This window comes from Anomalospiza imberbis, chromosome 21 (genome assembly GCF_031753505.1).
Source record: "Anomalospiza imberbis isolate Cuckoo-Finch-1a 21T00152 chromosome 21, ASM3175350v1, whole genome shotgun sequence".
NCBI classification, from domain to species: domain Eukaryota; kingdom Metazoa; phylum Chordata; class Aves; order Passeriformes; family Viduidae; genus Anomalospiza; species Anomalospiza imberbis.
Genome location: NC_089701.1, coordinates 4,633,061 through 4,649,323, shown reverse-complemented (window position 1 = coordinate 4,649,323; position 16,263 = coordinate 4,633,061). Strand labels below are relative to the sequence as shown.

General features: G+C 53.2%; 1 protein-coding gene across 1 annotated transcript; it reads left to right on the top strand.

The window, feature by feature from the left end:
* The first annotated feature begins 1,151 nt into the window (after window positions 1-1,151).
* Window positions 1,152-15,352, top strand: PLPP7 (phospholipid phosphatase 7 (inactive)). Its single transcript, XM_068211285.1, has 2 exons — window positions 1,152-2,148; window positions 14,512-15,352. The coding sequence occupies exons 1-2, from the start codon at window positions 1,698-1,700 to the stop codon at window positions 14,874-14,876; spliced, it is 816 nt and encodes a 271-aa protein (XP_068067386.1). The 5' UTR covers window positions 1,152-1,697; the 3' UTR covers window positions 14,877-15,352.
* Window positions 15,353-16,263: the final 911 nt, after the last annotated feature.

Here is a 16,263-nt window from a genome sequence, read left to right as displayed (position 1 = left end):
ATATGAACGAAGCCCAGGAGCGAGAGCTCCTCAGGACCTCAGATACTTGCTTGTCCAAGCACTGCTGCCACCTGGATGGTCTAATCAGTCAGATGGGCACAGCCTGGAAGAACAGTTCATGAGGGAATTTTGAGAGCTATGTATAAAAGTGCAAAGAAGATGTAAAATCTGTGTTATTATCTTTGGAAGCCTAAGAACCACCTTTCATTTAGTACTTAAACTCCCCGGTGAAGTTTGGACAGGATCTTTAAAGACAGCTGGGTGCCCAGCTCCCAGGGTTACCTGTGCATCCAGTGACCTCTGTAACTGGACAGATGTGTAGACAAATGTCACTGGCACCAAGAGACCTGGCTGTTCTGCTCCTCAGTGTAATATCCATCTTCAGTTCTCCATCCACGGGGGATTTCCAGTCTATTTGCATAGGAATAATCCTGTTCCTGGAGCCTGGGGGTGGTGCTGGCAGTGCAGGTGACCTGGCTCAGGGGGTGCTGCAGCTGGGCTGTCACCTGCAGGCAGGAGGAGCTGACATGGGTGGTCTCTCCCAGAGGTGCTGGAGGCTCAGACACACGCAGCTGCTGCTCAGGGACTGCAGGATGATCGTTCAGCCCCGTGAAGTGGAGCTGCAGGCTCCGATGGGATGCTCCCGGGTGCATGGGTGACTCAGGGGGGTCGGTCCCAGCTGCAGTGGGGAGGTGACAGCGATGGAGCACAGCGTGCGTGGCAGGAGGGACAGCAGGTGTTCCCTGTCCTCCTTGGGGCCCGGCAGAGCCTTCCTCCTGCCCGTGCTGCTGGGGCCAGCGGCTGTGCCGCTTTCGGGGGCCACAGGCACCGGCTGTCACCTGCTCTCATCTCAGGCTGTGCCGTGCTGGTGACACGGCGGGGACACGTGCGGTATCCAGGCCACGCAGGAGGATGGGAATTCATTTGCGGTTCCTTCCCGGCTAATCAGGAGGCAGGTGATGCTTCTCCTTCATCCAGGAACAGGGTGAGTGATGGAAGGCACTCCAGGGGTGCACCCTGAGCGGGCAGGGAGGATGGGCTTAGGGGTGCTTTGACAGGTATCCCTGCCAGGGGGGTATTTTAGGGTGCCCAGGCAATGGGGGAGAAGTTGAAGAACAGATTAATCAGGAGGATTTAGGGGAGAGCCCCGTGAGGGGAAGTGCCTGAGTGACCCCTGGTCTTGGTGCTGCAAAGCCAGGCAGCACAGCCCCCCACGGGGTGCCCTGAGGAGGGGGATGCCATCATCTCCAGCTCTGACTCTGGTACTGAAATGAGAATTGCCGCACAAAAAGAACTACGTTTCCCAGTTTCCCTTGCAGCCCAGGGGAATAAGCAATTGGAAGATTTAAATAGACCAGGCCAGAAGCAACCAACCTTTGGCACAATGTTTTTCCCTCCTCTTCTTCATATCTATTGGCTGTCCAACCTTTTTCCCTGGCACTGGAGTGGCTGCCAAGCCTGGCATTAATTTTCCTTCCAAGCTTGCTAGGCCCATGAAGTAAACAGCCATGTGCATTCCTTACTCTATATTTAACAGCTGCAGTCTGTGCTGGGGGCAACCGCAACAGAGGGGAACCTTTGTAGCTTCCCAAATTCACAGCTTGTGAGGGTGGGAGTGGGGGAAGCTTCTGCAGGGAGAAGAGGGATTCTCTCCTTGCCGGTATTTGCAAAGCAGGTTGCGATAAAGAGAGACTGCAATGCCAGCATCCCAGGCACGGTCCAGGGCCAGAGACAGGAGCAATGTCCTCAACAGGGCTGAGTTCCTCTCCCTGAATCAGCCCTTGAAGGGGAACCAGGAGAGCAGGAGCTCCAGCAGGAAGCAGAGCGGCCAGGCCGGGGCAGCCGGTGCCCAGAGCACCAGCCCCAAGGAGCGGAGGCAGTCGCAGCAGCTGCCCGAGGAGGATTGCATGCAGCTCAACCCCTCCTTCAAGGGAATCGCCTTCAACTCGCTGCTGGCCATCGATATCTGCATGTCCAAGAGGCTGGGAGTGTGTGCCAACAGAGCCTCCTCCTGGGGAGGTGCCCGCTCCATGATCAACCTCCTGGGGATAACGGGGCACGGGATCCCCTGGATTGCGGGTACGCTCATCTGCCTGGTGAAGAGCAGCACGCTGGCAGGCCAAGAGGTCCTCATGAACCTGCTGCTAGGTGAGTGGCAAGCCTCCCTCCCTGCCGGGAAAGCCCAGCCTTCCTCACAAGGGACAGCAGCACTGGGACTCCTCCTCTGGCTGCTCCCTGCATCAGAAGTGTTGGGAAGCAGGGAGTGACCTTTAGGGTAAATGCTGCGCTTATTGGCCCTACTAATCCCGAGTGCTGGGGGTGATGGATGTCACAAGAAGGGGTCTAAGAGGGAGGGAGTAACCGTGGTAGCTGGGGACAGCCATGGAGCAGGGACAGGCCCCCGGTGCTGCGTGGGGCCGGGTTGTCCAGTCAGACCGAGGGAGTGTCTGTGGTGGGAGGGTGGATACCAGCAGTGCTGTCTTTTATTTCATCTGTGGTCATCTGCCTTGGTGTTTGATAGGATATCATAAAGATATTAGTCTTTAATATCTGGATCAGTTCCTGAGGATGTTATTTCCATCCCCTTGCCACCTTCTTGACCAGACTCGGTGTGATGGAGTCCTGTCGCCTTCCCTGCTGCAGTTTGCTCTCACATCCTCCTTCCCTTGGGTACCTTTCTTGCTGCTGTCCCCGTTTCCATGTGCTAATTTGACCCAGAGGCTGTTTAGGCAGGCTGGGATGCCTCTGGCTGTCCTGCTAGTCCTTCCTTGTGTGGTGGTGGTCAGTGTCCCTGTTTCTGGAGGCTGGGATGTGTTGAAGGGTTTGGCTTCTCCATTGTGCAGGGCCCATCCCACCCCGATGTCCCACCAGTGACTAGGATGAGCTCTAGCTGTGACTTGCCTTAGATCCTGGTCCCAGCCTGCCCAGGCCACGTATACCTGAGGAACTTGCTCTTCTTGCTCTTCTGCCTTTGGCACAGGGTCCAGTTATCCTCTTTTTCATTATGACTAATTACCCTCTCCTCTGGCTGTGACCCACCCTGGTGTTTCACCCTCCCTAAAAACTAAGCAATCCCACTTTTGGTTGGTAGGAAAAATTGAAAACATTGGATTTAGACCCTTTCTTCTCAGGGAGCATTTTGAGGGGCCATAGGGACACTTTTTTTCACAGGCACCACAGGAAAGGGACATCCTGTCTGCAGGGGCTGGCTGTGACGTGATACAGCTCAGCAACCGTGGCCTCAGGTTTTCGGGTTTTTTTCACAAGTTCATCCTTCACAGTGGGTGAAAACTGACCTGGACTGGCTTGAAAAGCACAGTGGTAGCTGCCTTTTCTCCCCTGTGCCTTTGGAGGAGATGGTCCTGGTGTTGTGACATCTCATGGGGGGAGGCCCTGGCGGGGAAGAAGCCAGAATAGCTCCAGCGTGATGCAGAGCCTGCCGACATCAGCAGTTCTTGCAGGGGCTCCTCGGTGCTGGGGTCAGCCCCTCCTGGGAAGAGAGGATCCATTTGAAAGGGCACGAGGATGAAACAGTAGGTGACTAACAGCGACCAGCACAGCTTCCAGATGTCTCTTGACCCAAGAGCCTCTGACGGGGTTGGAGCCTGAAAACCGACCGCTTTGACTCCAAAATATTTGAGATCCTTGCAAAGACCTTTTGGCTTAAAAACAAGGAAGGTTTTCTCACCATTCTGTTGCTATATGAGGAGGACAAATGCAAAGCCACCTTGGGGTCATGTTCTAGTTTCGTGGAGGGGTGGCTGGGAGAGCTCATCCCTGCATCACTACCCACATCTCCAGGTCTCCTGAGCCCCAGCATGGTGCCCAGGGACAAGTTGGGAGTTCTGGAGTCTTGCATCCCTGCCTAGACACATTACTCCCACCCCTTCTCTCCCCCTGCCAAGGCGGGAAATAGTTAATTGGTGTGAAGGGCCAGTTCCATAGGTCTGGCAATTTCCAAAGAGTTCCACTGCTCCCTCTGAAAAGACAGCACTGACTGGTGGGACTGGCCAAGGTGCCCTCAGCCTCTCTTGTCTGCGCTTCTGGAGCAGGACTTGTGTCACCCCACAGAGCAGATCTCTGCTGTGAGAGTGGTCTTGGGCTGATATTTAAGCTTGCAGTCAGAAACTCTGAGTCTCCAAGTAGCTGCTGTGATATCTGCACTGCTGGTGGAGAAGGAGCCTGGCTGGGAGCCTGGGGCTGGTGGACCTCGACAGGTCCCAAGAAAAGTGGGGTCTTGTGTAGACAGGAAGGTCATGGCACCACTGCTGCATCTGGCATCCTCGGTCCCTCTTGCTGCTGCTTTCCTGTGGTTCAAATCCACCAGGACGTGGTGAAAAGCTCTCCTGTTTAGGCCCAGGTCAAAGGGAAGGGAAGCTCCTGGTGCTTCCCTGCTGGAAGAGGGAAGCCAGGAAGTTGGGGTTGTCTGAGGCACCCCTTCCGTACCTCCCCGGGCTCTCCTCCCTTCCTCTGGCTTGCTGAGGGTTTGATACATCAAGCAGAATTTCTGATGCAGTCTCTGGGCAGGGAGCCAGCCCATCATAGAGCACTTGTTTAGGATTTGCAATCAGGCTTCCAAGGCGAGGAGACAGGAGACTGCCGAAAGGGGACTGGGAACCTGGCAGGAGCACCACTGCAGATGGAGGAGGAGCTCTTGCCAGGGGTTTTGCCAACACATGTGGGGGCATTTCGGGTGAGGGGGTCTGACCCTGGGATGCTCCATCCATCCCCACTGCAGATGCTGATTAGCAACCCCAAGCAATGTTTTCCCTCCATGTTTGTCATCTGTGATGGAATTTATTGATTCCCCTTCTCACAGTTATCTTTTCCAGCAAATGCCAAACGGCCAGAGAAGCACACACAGCCTGTTACTGAAAAGATGGAAGAAACCAGATATCTGTGCCCACTGTAAAAATCCCTCTGCCAGGACAAGCTTTTAGGAACGCTGTCTCAGCATCACCAGCCCTGGCTGAGCAAAAGTCAGGGAGAAGGTCCACGACCCCTTGGCTAAATTGAGAAAATCATAACTCGGGAAATGCCCCAGTTATAAAGTTCATTTTACTTGTCTGCCAGTGTTGAAACTTTTAGGACTATTCAAGCTTTTCTCTGCAATCACAAGGATTTTGTGAAAAGGTGCTAAGAAAGTAATTTGAACTTTGCAGTTGGGCTTGCAGGGGGAAAGCAGTTATAAAACTTTCAGTAAAATGCCCAAATCTGCTTCAGAACCAGACAGAAATTCCATTAAACCCTGGGGGCAGCAGTACCTCGGTTTCTGGTTCTGATCCATCTGGTGAGGATGTGGATCCAAATTTAGTGATTCATTGACTGCAAAGCCAGCAAAGAACATTTGGATCATCGATCTAACCCACGGCAAAATACAGGCTGTAGCACATCCCTTCATTTATTCCTGTTCAATTTGTTAAGGGAAAAAACCCAAACACTCAATGTGATTTGCAGTTACAAGTGAGGGTGAACTTGTCAGAGCCATTTCTGTATTACTGCAGTGGTAGGGATTCTCACAAGTGCTTTTAGTTGGACTCTTCCCTTCATTGCGTCTCCATACCCTTCTCTCTCCAGCTGAACAGCTCTTTCAGCCAACATCTCTTCCACCTTTCAGTATTTTGGATGGTGCTCAAGTAATTTCTTCACCTCCTATTTATTAAGCTAAACAGATTGATCTCGTTAAACTGATGGTCTTTGCAGATCCAGGCACCTTCTCACTGCAGCGGGGATGGAATGTGGTCACTGGGGATGGAATATGGTTGCCCACCCAAAGTGGTCACTCCAGTGAGGCCCCTCTTTTGTGTTTACAGCCAAACCACTGCTGTGTTTAGTTGTTTGCCATCCAGCTGGGTGCCTTTGCTGTTGGAAAGTACCTGCTTGGGTCATCCTTGCACATAAAATTGTGTTTGTGCTTGGTTTGAAGTACCAGGAACTGGTTCTGCTGCGGTCATGGCTCTCTGGAACAGGCATCCAGACTAGGAGAAGAGAAAGCCCTTATCCTCTCTTTGCTTGCTGTCTCAGTGACACCGGTCCCAGTGCTCAGCCATCTCCAGCTGGCTCTGCATCCCTTTGGAGGGGCAGGATGGCTCTTTGGTGCTGTCACTAAGCATTTATCCCATTACAGCACTGCCTCAGGGCGTGGATGTATCATCGAGCAGTGTCAGGCTGGGGATGGGTGAATGCCACAGGAGGAGGAAAGGAGGGGAGCCCAGGGCAGCTTCTCCATTCCTGGAGGTCGGCAAGGAGGAAGTTCTTGCTCTGTCCAGCCTTCTTCCTGAATACTGACATAGCTTTACTCTGACCAGGAACCAAGCCATGATATTCTGAAGCATAGTCCCTGCAGACCCCCTAAGACAGAAAATTCTAAATACATATATATGGTCAGAACTTTGTGGTCCCGTCCTGGCAGCTTCCAAGCAAGACCAGATTTGCAAGAAATTGGTGGATTAGGAAGGAGAGAGAGAAAGAAATGCCTTCACCAAGCCCCTTGAGACCCCAGTGACCCTGTTCTAACAATACCGACGTGCTTCAGGCACTGTGCTTCTCTTTGGAGGCTCTGTGATGAAAAATCCAGACAGTACAGCCTGGTGCTGGTAAAGGTCACGGGGTAGATGAGATGCCCAGGCAGTGCAGAGGAGCTGATCCTGTGGTGCCTCAGGGCAGCCCAGACCCAGCAGAGAGGCCAGGGAGCTGCACGGCAGATGGATCAGTCTGCATGCAGCAGAGCTTGCTCAGCCCAGAGCCCCAGAGATGGTTTGGGGCCAAATGTGTCTATTTTTTCCCCTTTCATTCTTGCACTGTGAGAGCAGGGATTTCCTGAGCCAGGCAGGGCTGAGGACATTCCATCGGGGATGGGTAGAGCAGCTCGGGATCTGGTGCCCTGTGGAACCATTCCTCCTTGGGCAGCCTGGCGCATGGAGGGGGCTCAGCTGCTGTCCCACTCCCCTCCCAGCCCTGCCAGTGCCCACCAAGGTCTCACTGTGCCAGCAGCACGTCTGCCCAGTGAGGTGGAAACATTTCAGTGCCAAATAACCCAACATGAGTGACCCGTGGAAGGTGCCAGGCAGAGGGAACAACACAGATGTCCCTGCATCCAGCATTTAGACACAGGTCCAGCCTGGCATTAAACATTCCTCTTTATCCTCCAGGCTGCTAATCTGCCTCTGTTCTGCCCAGATACAGCAGCTGAAGTCCGTGGTCCTTTGGTGGGTGCTGTGCTCAGCCTTCATCCCTTCAGAGCTGATGAGCTCAGGCATCTCTGAGCAGGCAGCAATGCCCAGCTCTCCCGGCTGCCCTGCCCCCCTTCCTGCCTGCTTCCTCTACAGGAACGTGTCCTGCTCCCTGCAGGGCAGCCTGCAGTGTCCCCTTGGATAAAGGACAGTCAGGGACAGGCTGGGACTCCTCTGACTGTGGCTGGAGCAGGCACTGGGGTATTTCCAGGGGCCTGCACGGTGCCTCCGTCAGAGCCATGGTCTGATCAGCCCCTCGGTACCAGGCAGCACCGATTTGCTCAGGTCCTGGCCGGCTGCTGGGGATGCTGTGAGCCCTGCAGGCATCAGAGTGCAGCCCCTGGGGAATGTGCAGCGAGCTGGAATCCAACCCTCGCAGAGCCAACAGCGAAAGGTTCCGAGCCTGAATGCAGAGCAAAAGAGAAAAGAAGTGCGAGGGCTGTTGAATGGGAAGAGGGGGAATAAACATGGGAAATGAGTCATCCTTATGTCTGTCACTCCGGGAACAACTTCCCATTGCCCCTGCCTGCAGCTCAGAGGGGACAGTAGCTGTTTCACTCGGGCAGAGCTGGAGAAGCAGAGCCAGGCTCTGGCCCGAAGGGAGCTCCCAGGAATTGGGTGAGTGTGTTTGCCTCTAACACGCCTTGACAGGAGCAGTGGCTGGGAAGAGGAAGGTGGGGGAGCGAGGTGAGCTGTTGGGAGGAGCAGCAGGCAGGGAGAGCCCATCGGGTCAGGATTGGTGAAGGATGGGGTAGGAAAGAGGGGAATTAGATGAACTCTCCTTTTTTCCCCCAATTTAAGGAAACTCCATGTTTTAACCTGGAACAGGGAACCATTTCCATCTGTACAGGGATGCTGGCAGATGCACCTGATCTGGGTTCACATTGGGAGGTGTGATGGTTGGAAACCCCCTGAGCATCACAGAATCAGACCCTTTTTAAATTTTTAAAATTTTTTTTTTTTTGCCAGTTTGCCTCTTTGACAGCAGTGGGGTGGAACTCCAAGCCCAAACAGCACTGAGGCCGAGCAAGGAGCCCAGCCTTTGTGGGCTGGGCCGTGCTGCTGCTCCTCAGCCCAAGGCACTTTTCTTCCTCCATCTCATCCCATACAGTGCCGTAGGTGTTGCTGCATGTGGTTCTGGGATGTGCTGATGGTACCTGTGCTGCTGCCATGGGGTACAGGAGCATTTCAAGCTGTCAGAGCCCTTCTGGGAGGCAGATGAGCCATCCTGAGGGCTGCTCAGCTCCTTTTCCCCAGCAGCACAAGCCCTTTTCACTGTGCTCCCCCTCTTGCCTGCATCTCTCCCCACCCTGTGCAGCCCCCCAGTGAAGTCCCCGCTCAGTATTTGATGCTGAGTACAAATTTCCCAGTTCCCAGGGCACAGTGTTTCCAAGGGGAGAACTCCAGGCAGCCTGTGTTTGCACTCAGGGCTGCTTCTAATCATCTAGAATATAGCAAATCTATTTTTGGTTGTTGTGGGTTTTTATTTTAATTAATTGCACAATTCTGCTTTCCACCATTTTATCACCTCCCCATGACCACTTACCCCACGCTGATGCTTGTGCAGCCAAAAAATAACCCCCTCCCAAACACCAGAATGCCTGATTCATTGGCTCTTCAATGTGTCATGCCATCTGTGCTTTTTGTCAGCTCTTACACCCAATAGTGCCACATTTGGGGAACAAAGTGGAATGGAGGGGTTCATTTCCAGAGTGGACCCCTTTGAGCTGCCACTGACTCCACTGGAGAGAGGGTGAAGGTTCTTTTGAAACCTGCATCTTTCATTAATGTCAACGAGATAAGGCTGCAAACAGCTCATTTTCCAGGTCAGGGAGCCTAATGCCTGCAGGAGATTTGGGAAGTTCAGAAGGAGTAGGAGGGGGCACGTAAGTAAAAAGAAAAATGGGGGGAAAAAAAATGAATTCTAATTATGGAGCTAAAGAAACTGTTTCTTGGGACTGGTGGCATTTGTCCAGAGTTCAGTACTGAGTGAGGGTGGGTAATCTGGGCAATACAGGACCTTCCAAGCCAGTCTTGGCCCTACACATGGCCTCAGCAGCTGCAGTGGGGAGCACATGCCACCTCCAGCATGGTGGGTTTGAAGCCCAGGCAATGAGTTGTCCCCAGCTTGGCTCTGCTCTGTGCACATCTTGTCTGAGGCACATCTGCTCCATCTGCTCCCACACTGGGAGCCCCCTGGGCTCATGTAATGAGCTCACTCTTCATTCCTGGGCATTTTCCTCCCTGTTTTCCTCTCCCCATGTGCTCAGCCATGGTTCTGGGAGACTGAGTCCAGCTTGTGACTGTTTCTGATCCCGACCTCACAGGCTGGGCTCTGGAGAGCAGCCTTGTCTCATGCAAGCAGCCCCATGTGTGTGAAGTCACGTGGATCTCGGCTGCAGGAGCAGATGAGGCCAAGGGCTTTTTTGGCTTTCTCCTCTTTTCCTCCCCCCCTGCCCCTAGAACTGCACCCAGGTTGTTTTTCAGCTGCGGTTTTGATAACATGTTTATATAAACATCCCAGCTGGAATCTGCCTTCGTCCCTGGAGACACTGCCTGGCTCCAACCTGGAGCAGACCATGTCCCCAAGGGTGCTCACACCATCCTCAGCCTCTTCCAGCCTTAAGGGACAGCAGCAGAGATGCCACCTCGGGGACAGAAAGGACCTTATGGTGGCAGGGGACATCCAGCTGTTTCAATTCCTTTTAAATACAAGCTTTGGGGTTTGGTTGGGTTCTGCTGATGATGGTTCAGGTTTGTCCTTGTGCCCAGCCTGCACAGGGCTCCTCTCTGCTCACCTCTCTGCTCCTAATGGGCTCCTAGCATTTGGTGGTAGGAGCAAGGCAGATAATTGTTTTCCTTTCCTTATTAATAGATATAAAATGCCTGCCCAGGGGGTTCACTTTCAGCTCATTTACCATGCATCTGATGCCAGATGTTGGCTTTTTACAATACCAAGGTGATCTCCGATGCTAAAATTGTCACAGGCTAGACAAGACTTGCTCTTTGGTTTTGTGTTTTAAGGAAATTGTAGATGTTAATGTGGGATTTGGGGACTGGGTGGTTTTGTGTTGGAAATCTGCAGGATTGTTTCCCTTAACACCAGGTCAACAGGGAAATTCCTGATCTTTTTCACAAAAATGTGAAAGGAGCAAGAATGGGCAAGACCTCATCCTTCCTTTGCTCTTAAATCCAGCACTACCTGGATTTTACATCCAGTGATGCCTCTGGTTTAAATCCAGTGCTACCTGGCTCTGGGGGGAAAGACATGATGAAAAACATGCTTCATATTAAGATTTCTTACTCCTCTCATCTCAGCCTCAGTCAGATGGCACTCTGCCATGCCTGCTGTGCTTTTGACAGCCCCGAGGGTCCCCAGAGGGCAGCCAGTGCAGGCTGTACATCAGCCTCAGGCTGCCTTCCATGGGCTCTCCTGGGGCTGTGTTTGCTCCAGCCTCCAGCCAGGGCAGCCTGCAGGATTTGCTCTGTGTGAGGCACCAGGGAAGGACAGAGCCAAGGTGGTGCTGCTGATTTGCAGGTGGCAGGTGCAAGGCTCAGGGGCTTGGGGTTCAAGGGCAGGAACAGTCCCCAGTGCAGAGACACCACCGGCAGCTGGAGCACCGAGGGGACCGGGATAAAGTTAACCCCTTACCTGCCTAACGCTGTGCCCACCCGAGGAGGGAGGATTTGATGTGCATTAAGGGGAGGAAGGAAGCGAGCCAAGGTCAGAGCAGGTATGGAGGTCAGGGGATTGTGAGGGAATAGGGCCGGGGATGGGGCTGCTGGGCAACGGCATTGTCTGCATCTGTTCCTGAAGGTTGGGCCCTTGGCAGCACCGCCGGCAGCAGCGCTGCCTGCTGATTCACCCTGCCAGCGCCGGCAGCAGCAGGAGAGGGAAGGGAACAGAAGAGACCCAGCACTGGGATGGGAACAGCAGAGACCCAGCACAGGGAAAGGGAACAGCAGAGACCCAGCACAGGGATGGGAACAGCAGAGACCCAGCACTGGGAAAGGGAACAGCAGAGACCCAGCACAGGGAAATGGAACAGCAGAGACCCAGCACAGGGATGGGAACAGCAGAGACCCAGCACAGGGAAGGGAACAGCAGAGACCCAGCACAGAGAAAGGGAACAGCAGAGACCCAGCACAGGGGAAGGGAACAGCAGAGACCCAGCACTGGGAAATGGAACAGCAGAGACCCAGCACTGGGATGGGAACAGCAGAGACCCAGCACTGGGATGGGAACAGCAGAGACCCAGCACTGGGATGGGAAGGGCAGAGACCCCAGGGCAGTGGGAGCCCCCACACCTCAGGGGCCAGGGCTGGCTGCTGGGGCTGTTTTGTAAAGAAATCTCCATGAGAGGAACGGAAAGTGCAAGGGGAAGTGACAGAAAAAGCACCAGACGAGGGATTTTTGGTGGTTTTTTTTTCCTTTTAACGGCAAATTAACCCCTGGTTTTAATGCTGTCATGCCTTCCAATCTTGAAATGTGGGCAAACGAGGCTTTTTGCTTTCTGAGCATCATTTGACGAAAATCAAAGCTAGCAGTACTGAAGGCCCATTTTATTCATCTTCTGAATGAAAGGATTATTAGAACTGCTCTTTGGCTTGTTCTCCATGCCCTGAACACCTCCATGCACACATGCCTGCATCCCTCGAGTTGCCCTGACATCACCTTTGACCCTAAAAAAATATTGCCAGTGCAAAATACTGGCAGGCAGTGGTGAACACCACGCATTGCTAAAGCACATGGCACTTGTGGTGCTGATCCATGGGCAGGTTTGGTGGGGAATGTTCTCTAGGGAATTTATTGAACACCGTGGAGGAGACACTGGGATCTGTTGGGGTGCCCAGACTCATTCTGGAGCCCTGGCTTGGCTTCTCAGCAATGCAATTGGTGCTGACTTCAGCAGAGCAGCTTGGGCCAGAGTCTTCTCTTGGCAGCCCTGGTGCATCATCTCTCTGATGCTTCTGGGTTCCTGAGAATTTGATGAGTCTGGGTTCCCGAGAGAGCATCGTGGAGCTTCAGTTTCACACAGTTCTCGTCCAGGGTGAGATGGGACTGGTGGGAAATGCAGCTGATGAGCTCTGCAAATCATCTCCTGAAGCAATTTGCTGGATCAGGGCTGCGGGGGGGGTCACTTAATGGGGTGAGGAGTTGGGCTGGGCGTGATTTAGGAAGCCCAGCATGAGCAGAGCCCTGCATAGCGGGGCAGCCTTGTCATGGTCAGCCAGGCCCAGGCTCACAGCATTTGACCTTAACAGGGAGCCAGGGTGAGTGGCTGCTCCAGGGCTCCACAGCCTGTGTCTGAAATCCCTCCCTCCCTCTCTCCCCACAGCCAGCCTGTCAAAAAAAAAAAAAAAAAAAAAAATCAGCAAATTGCAGACAACCACTCTGCTGAGTGCGGGGGTCCTGGTGGGCTGCAGACCTCCCCCTGCTCTCTCCCTGCCTGCTGGTCACATCCAGCAGGAGCTGGGCAGTCCCTGGTTGTCCTTGTCCTCCTAAACCCATTGCTACTGCTACAGGCCCACTGGTGTGACTGGCCTCCTCGCAGCCCCTTGCCAGCTGCAGCCCTGACACTTTTATTCAGGTGCCACTCATGAACTTTTGCTCTGTGTCAATCTCCTGCTTTTTGTGTCTAGCCTGGATTCCTGCTACTGTCCATGCCAGGGAGGGGCTGGTACCCAGATCTTTCTCTCTGCTCCATGTGGCCTCCACAGCTCTGAGACCCCCGGGCATGCATGACCTATCGGGCAGAAGGTTCAGGGAGGTCCTGCTGTCCCACTTCCCCATGCAAGATGCCCTGCAGATGAGGGAGAAAAGCAGACTCCCACAAGGAGAGGGTTTGGCCAGGATAAATACCAGCCCCTTCCCAAAGCAGTGCTGCGGGCTGGGGTGGCACACGGGGAAGGTGGGTGAGCAGAGCTGCCGTGACAGCTCCTCACTTCCCAGCTCCTGCCAGGTGCTGAGCAGGCAGGTGGAGCTGCCTCCCATGATTTCCCATCCCCACCACCACTGTACTCCCATCCATGCTCCTGAAGCCTTGTCAGCTCTCAAGGAATGGTCTTTACCAGAGCCTGGGAACCAAACAACTGGCCTCTGGCATTCCTGCTGAGGGAGCAGGCTGTGCTGGTGATGGCAGATATGTCCTTGTCATTGCTGCAGGGAGCTGAAATCAGAACTCTGACTAATTAGGAGGGTTGGGGAAAAGCAGATGAGGGGATTAAAGAGAAATAAAATTGATGCTAGGAAATAGAAATGACAGTACCTGTCGGCTGGGACGAAGCGGGTGGGCTGAAGAGGAGGGTGATGTAGATAAGTGCTGATGGCTTTCACTCCTGAAGCTGTTAAGGAGGAATGTTGGTTTGGTGTAGAGAGCTGCAGCTGCAGGTGCCTCTGCCATCACAAGCCTGGGTTTGCTGGGGCTGGGAGGTGTGGTACCCCCAGTGCATTTGTACAGGGAAGGGGCTGTGTGGGGTGACTTGCAGGCAGAAAGTCACAGGGAGCAAAAGGTGAGCAGAAGCAAGAAATGGCTTGTGGGTGTTTGATCCTTTGGCAAAGGAAGAAGGATGGGTGGGGGATGTCTAGGAGGACGTCACCCACCCTCCAACACACTCTGGTGCTGTTTCTAACACAGGAGACCATTTTACTTTATTGTGTGGCTTTCCCCTTGGCTCACTGGCTCCTAATGCTCTTCTCTTAGTGAAATCTGGCAGCATGGTGAGAAATCTGTCAGCATGGTGTGATCTGGCTGCTCTGGGCAGGAGGAGGTGGTGGGCTTGGGAGAGGACAAGGGACAACACTAGAAAGTGCTGTGGGGCACCTTTCCTCCAGCAGACTGCTCACTGCAACCTGGTCAGCCTGGCACAGAGCCCCAGGCAGGGACCTTGCTGCACGAGGTTTCTAAAGCACGAGGTGGAGGCAGCAACAGGAGCACCCAGAGTGGTGGTTTGAGGGCCAAAAGAGTTTCAATTTTAGCTTTGCCAGTTGCTCTCTTCCTCCCCAGGTGCGTTGCTCGCCCCTGTGGTTGGGGGTTTTCCTCTGCCAGATGGTGACAGTGGTATTTGCCTCCTCTCTGGGCAGACTGGGAGGGTTGATCAACATTTGCGTGGTGACCTGAGGATGGGGAAGTTGTGTACAGCTGCACCATGGACATCTGGCCAGAGCCAAACAAAAATTTTTATTTAAAGACAATGATAACCCTTTAATGTTATGTCTTGAAAATTGCCATCAACTCTTCTGTCTCTCACTGTTCCCTCTCTGTCTCCTGTTTTGTAGCCCTGCTCCTGGATATCATGATTGTGGCAGGTTTGCAGAAGCTGGCCAAGCGGAAGGGCCCGTACGACATCACCCCTGGCCTGTTGGACTACCTGACCATGGACACCTACGCCTTTCCCGCCGGGCACGCCAGCAGGGTGGCCATGCTCTCCAAGTTCTTCCTCAACCACCTGGTCCTGGCCATCCCTCTCCGCATCCTGCTGGTCCTCTGGGCCCTCTGCGTGGGCTTCTCCCGCGTCATGATCGGACGGCACCACATCACAGATGTCCTCTCCGGCTTTGTTTTCGGCTACTTGCAGTTCAGGCTGGTGGAGTTGATATGGATGTCTTCCAACACGTGTCAGATGTTGATATCCATCTGGTGAACATGGAGGACTTGGAAACTAGAAGATACTTTGAGAGTCCCCCTCCCAGTATTTTCTACATGTTGTTTGTTGGAAGCCGTTGTAACTTCCATGAGTAGTGGTGTTTTTTAATGTCGCTTCCCCACCCTAAAAAAAAAAATGTTTCTTGTAATGAATTGGGTTTTAGAAATCAAGGGCCATACCTGTGTTTTGGCCATAATCTCAAGCTGTGTTTGGACAGCAGCCTAATTAAGCTTTACAGGTGAGAGAAATGAGCTCCATGTCTGCCTTCTTTAGGTGGTTCCCATTGGCACCTTGATATGTCCTCAGGATGGGCAGTGCCTGAGAGCTTCCTGAGAACACATTTGTGAACTTTTTAGAGGATAAATTATTTTGGCCACAGTGCTTTTTTTCTTTTTGTAAGCCCAGCAGTTGTTTCTTGTACAGAGTCAGGACACTGCTGGTGCTTTACAGATAATAAATAATCATAAAAATCCTGCCCTGTTTGGTTCTTATCATGAGGGAGGGGAGAAAACAGGCCCATTGTGGCTTTGAGATATACATTCATGGAGCAGGTCCTGCTGTCTTGCTGCCCAAGGGGACGCAAACTTTTGTTTTAGTTGGGATGGGCCTAGGTGGGTGCTCAGGACACTGAAGGAAAACCTCTTCTGTGAGGGTGTGTGAGGAGTTTTTGGTCTGGTAAGGGACACACAATGCCCTGATGTGGTGCTGTTTCTTCCCATTATTGACAAATGGCCTCCTTGAAGCCTGGTGGATCCTTATCCAGGTGATGGCCATGCTCAACGCGCTGTCTCCAAAATAGATCCCCCCTCACAACTGCCATAAGAAAATCCCATATTTTGAACAGAATGTGCCAGTTCTCTGTGGTCTAGCTGTCTCTAGAAGACAGTTTGATGCTTGGCAGGTGATGGATACTATCAGACAGAGCATCTTTCCTGACTGGATGAATCCTGCAGAATGAAGAGTTCCTGTCATCCCTGTCCTCCTGTGGATCCCAAGAAAAATTCACCAGGCTTGCAAGGCCAGGGAGGAGTCAGCTGGGTCCTGTGCTGTCATCTCGCCCTGCACGTTGGGCGGCCTCTTCCTGCAGGGGCTAGTGAGAAGAAGACATTCAGCTAATGACTGTTGCAAGCTGCTGACATTTGTTGCTCTTTGATGATTAATATGAAAAGAAGCTAAACAGAAAATCTATCCCTGGCATGCGTTTCCAGCTGGGATGTCAGCACAGAGCCCTGGGAGCTGCTGGCTTCCCGCGCTGCCGGCTCCGAGGCTGGAGCAGGAGCGTGGTAAGGAGGGCATCCATGTCCTTCAGACACAAGCCTCCCACGGAGCTCACAGATGAGCTGTCCCCTGGGAGGGGCTGTCACCGAGGTGTTGAGGAAAGGGG

Coding starts and splice junctions, on each gene's coding strand:
- PLPP7 (XM_068211285.1), top strand. CDS start 1,698: ATGCCAGCATCCCAGGCACGGTCCAGGGCCAGAGACAGGAGCAATGTC. Junction 2,149..14,511: donor CCTCATGAACCTGCTGCTAG/GTGAGTGGCAAG, acceptor CCTGTTTTGTAG/CCCTGCTCCTGGATATCATG.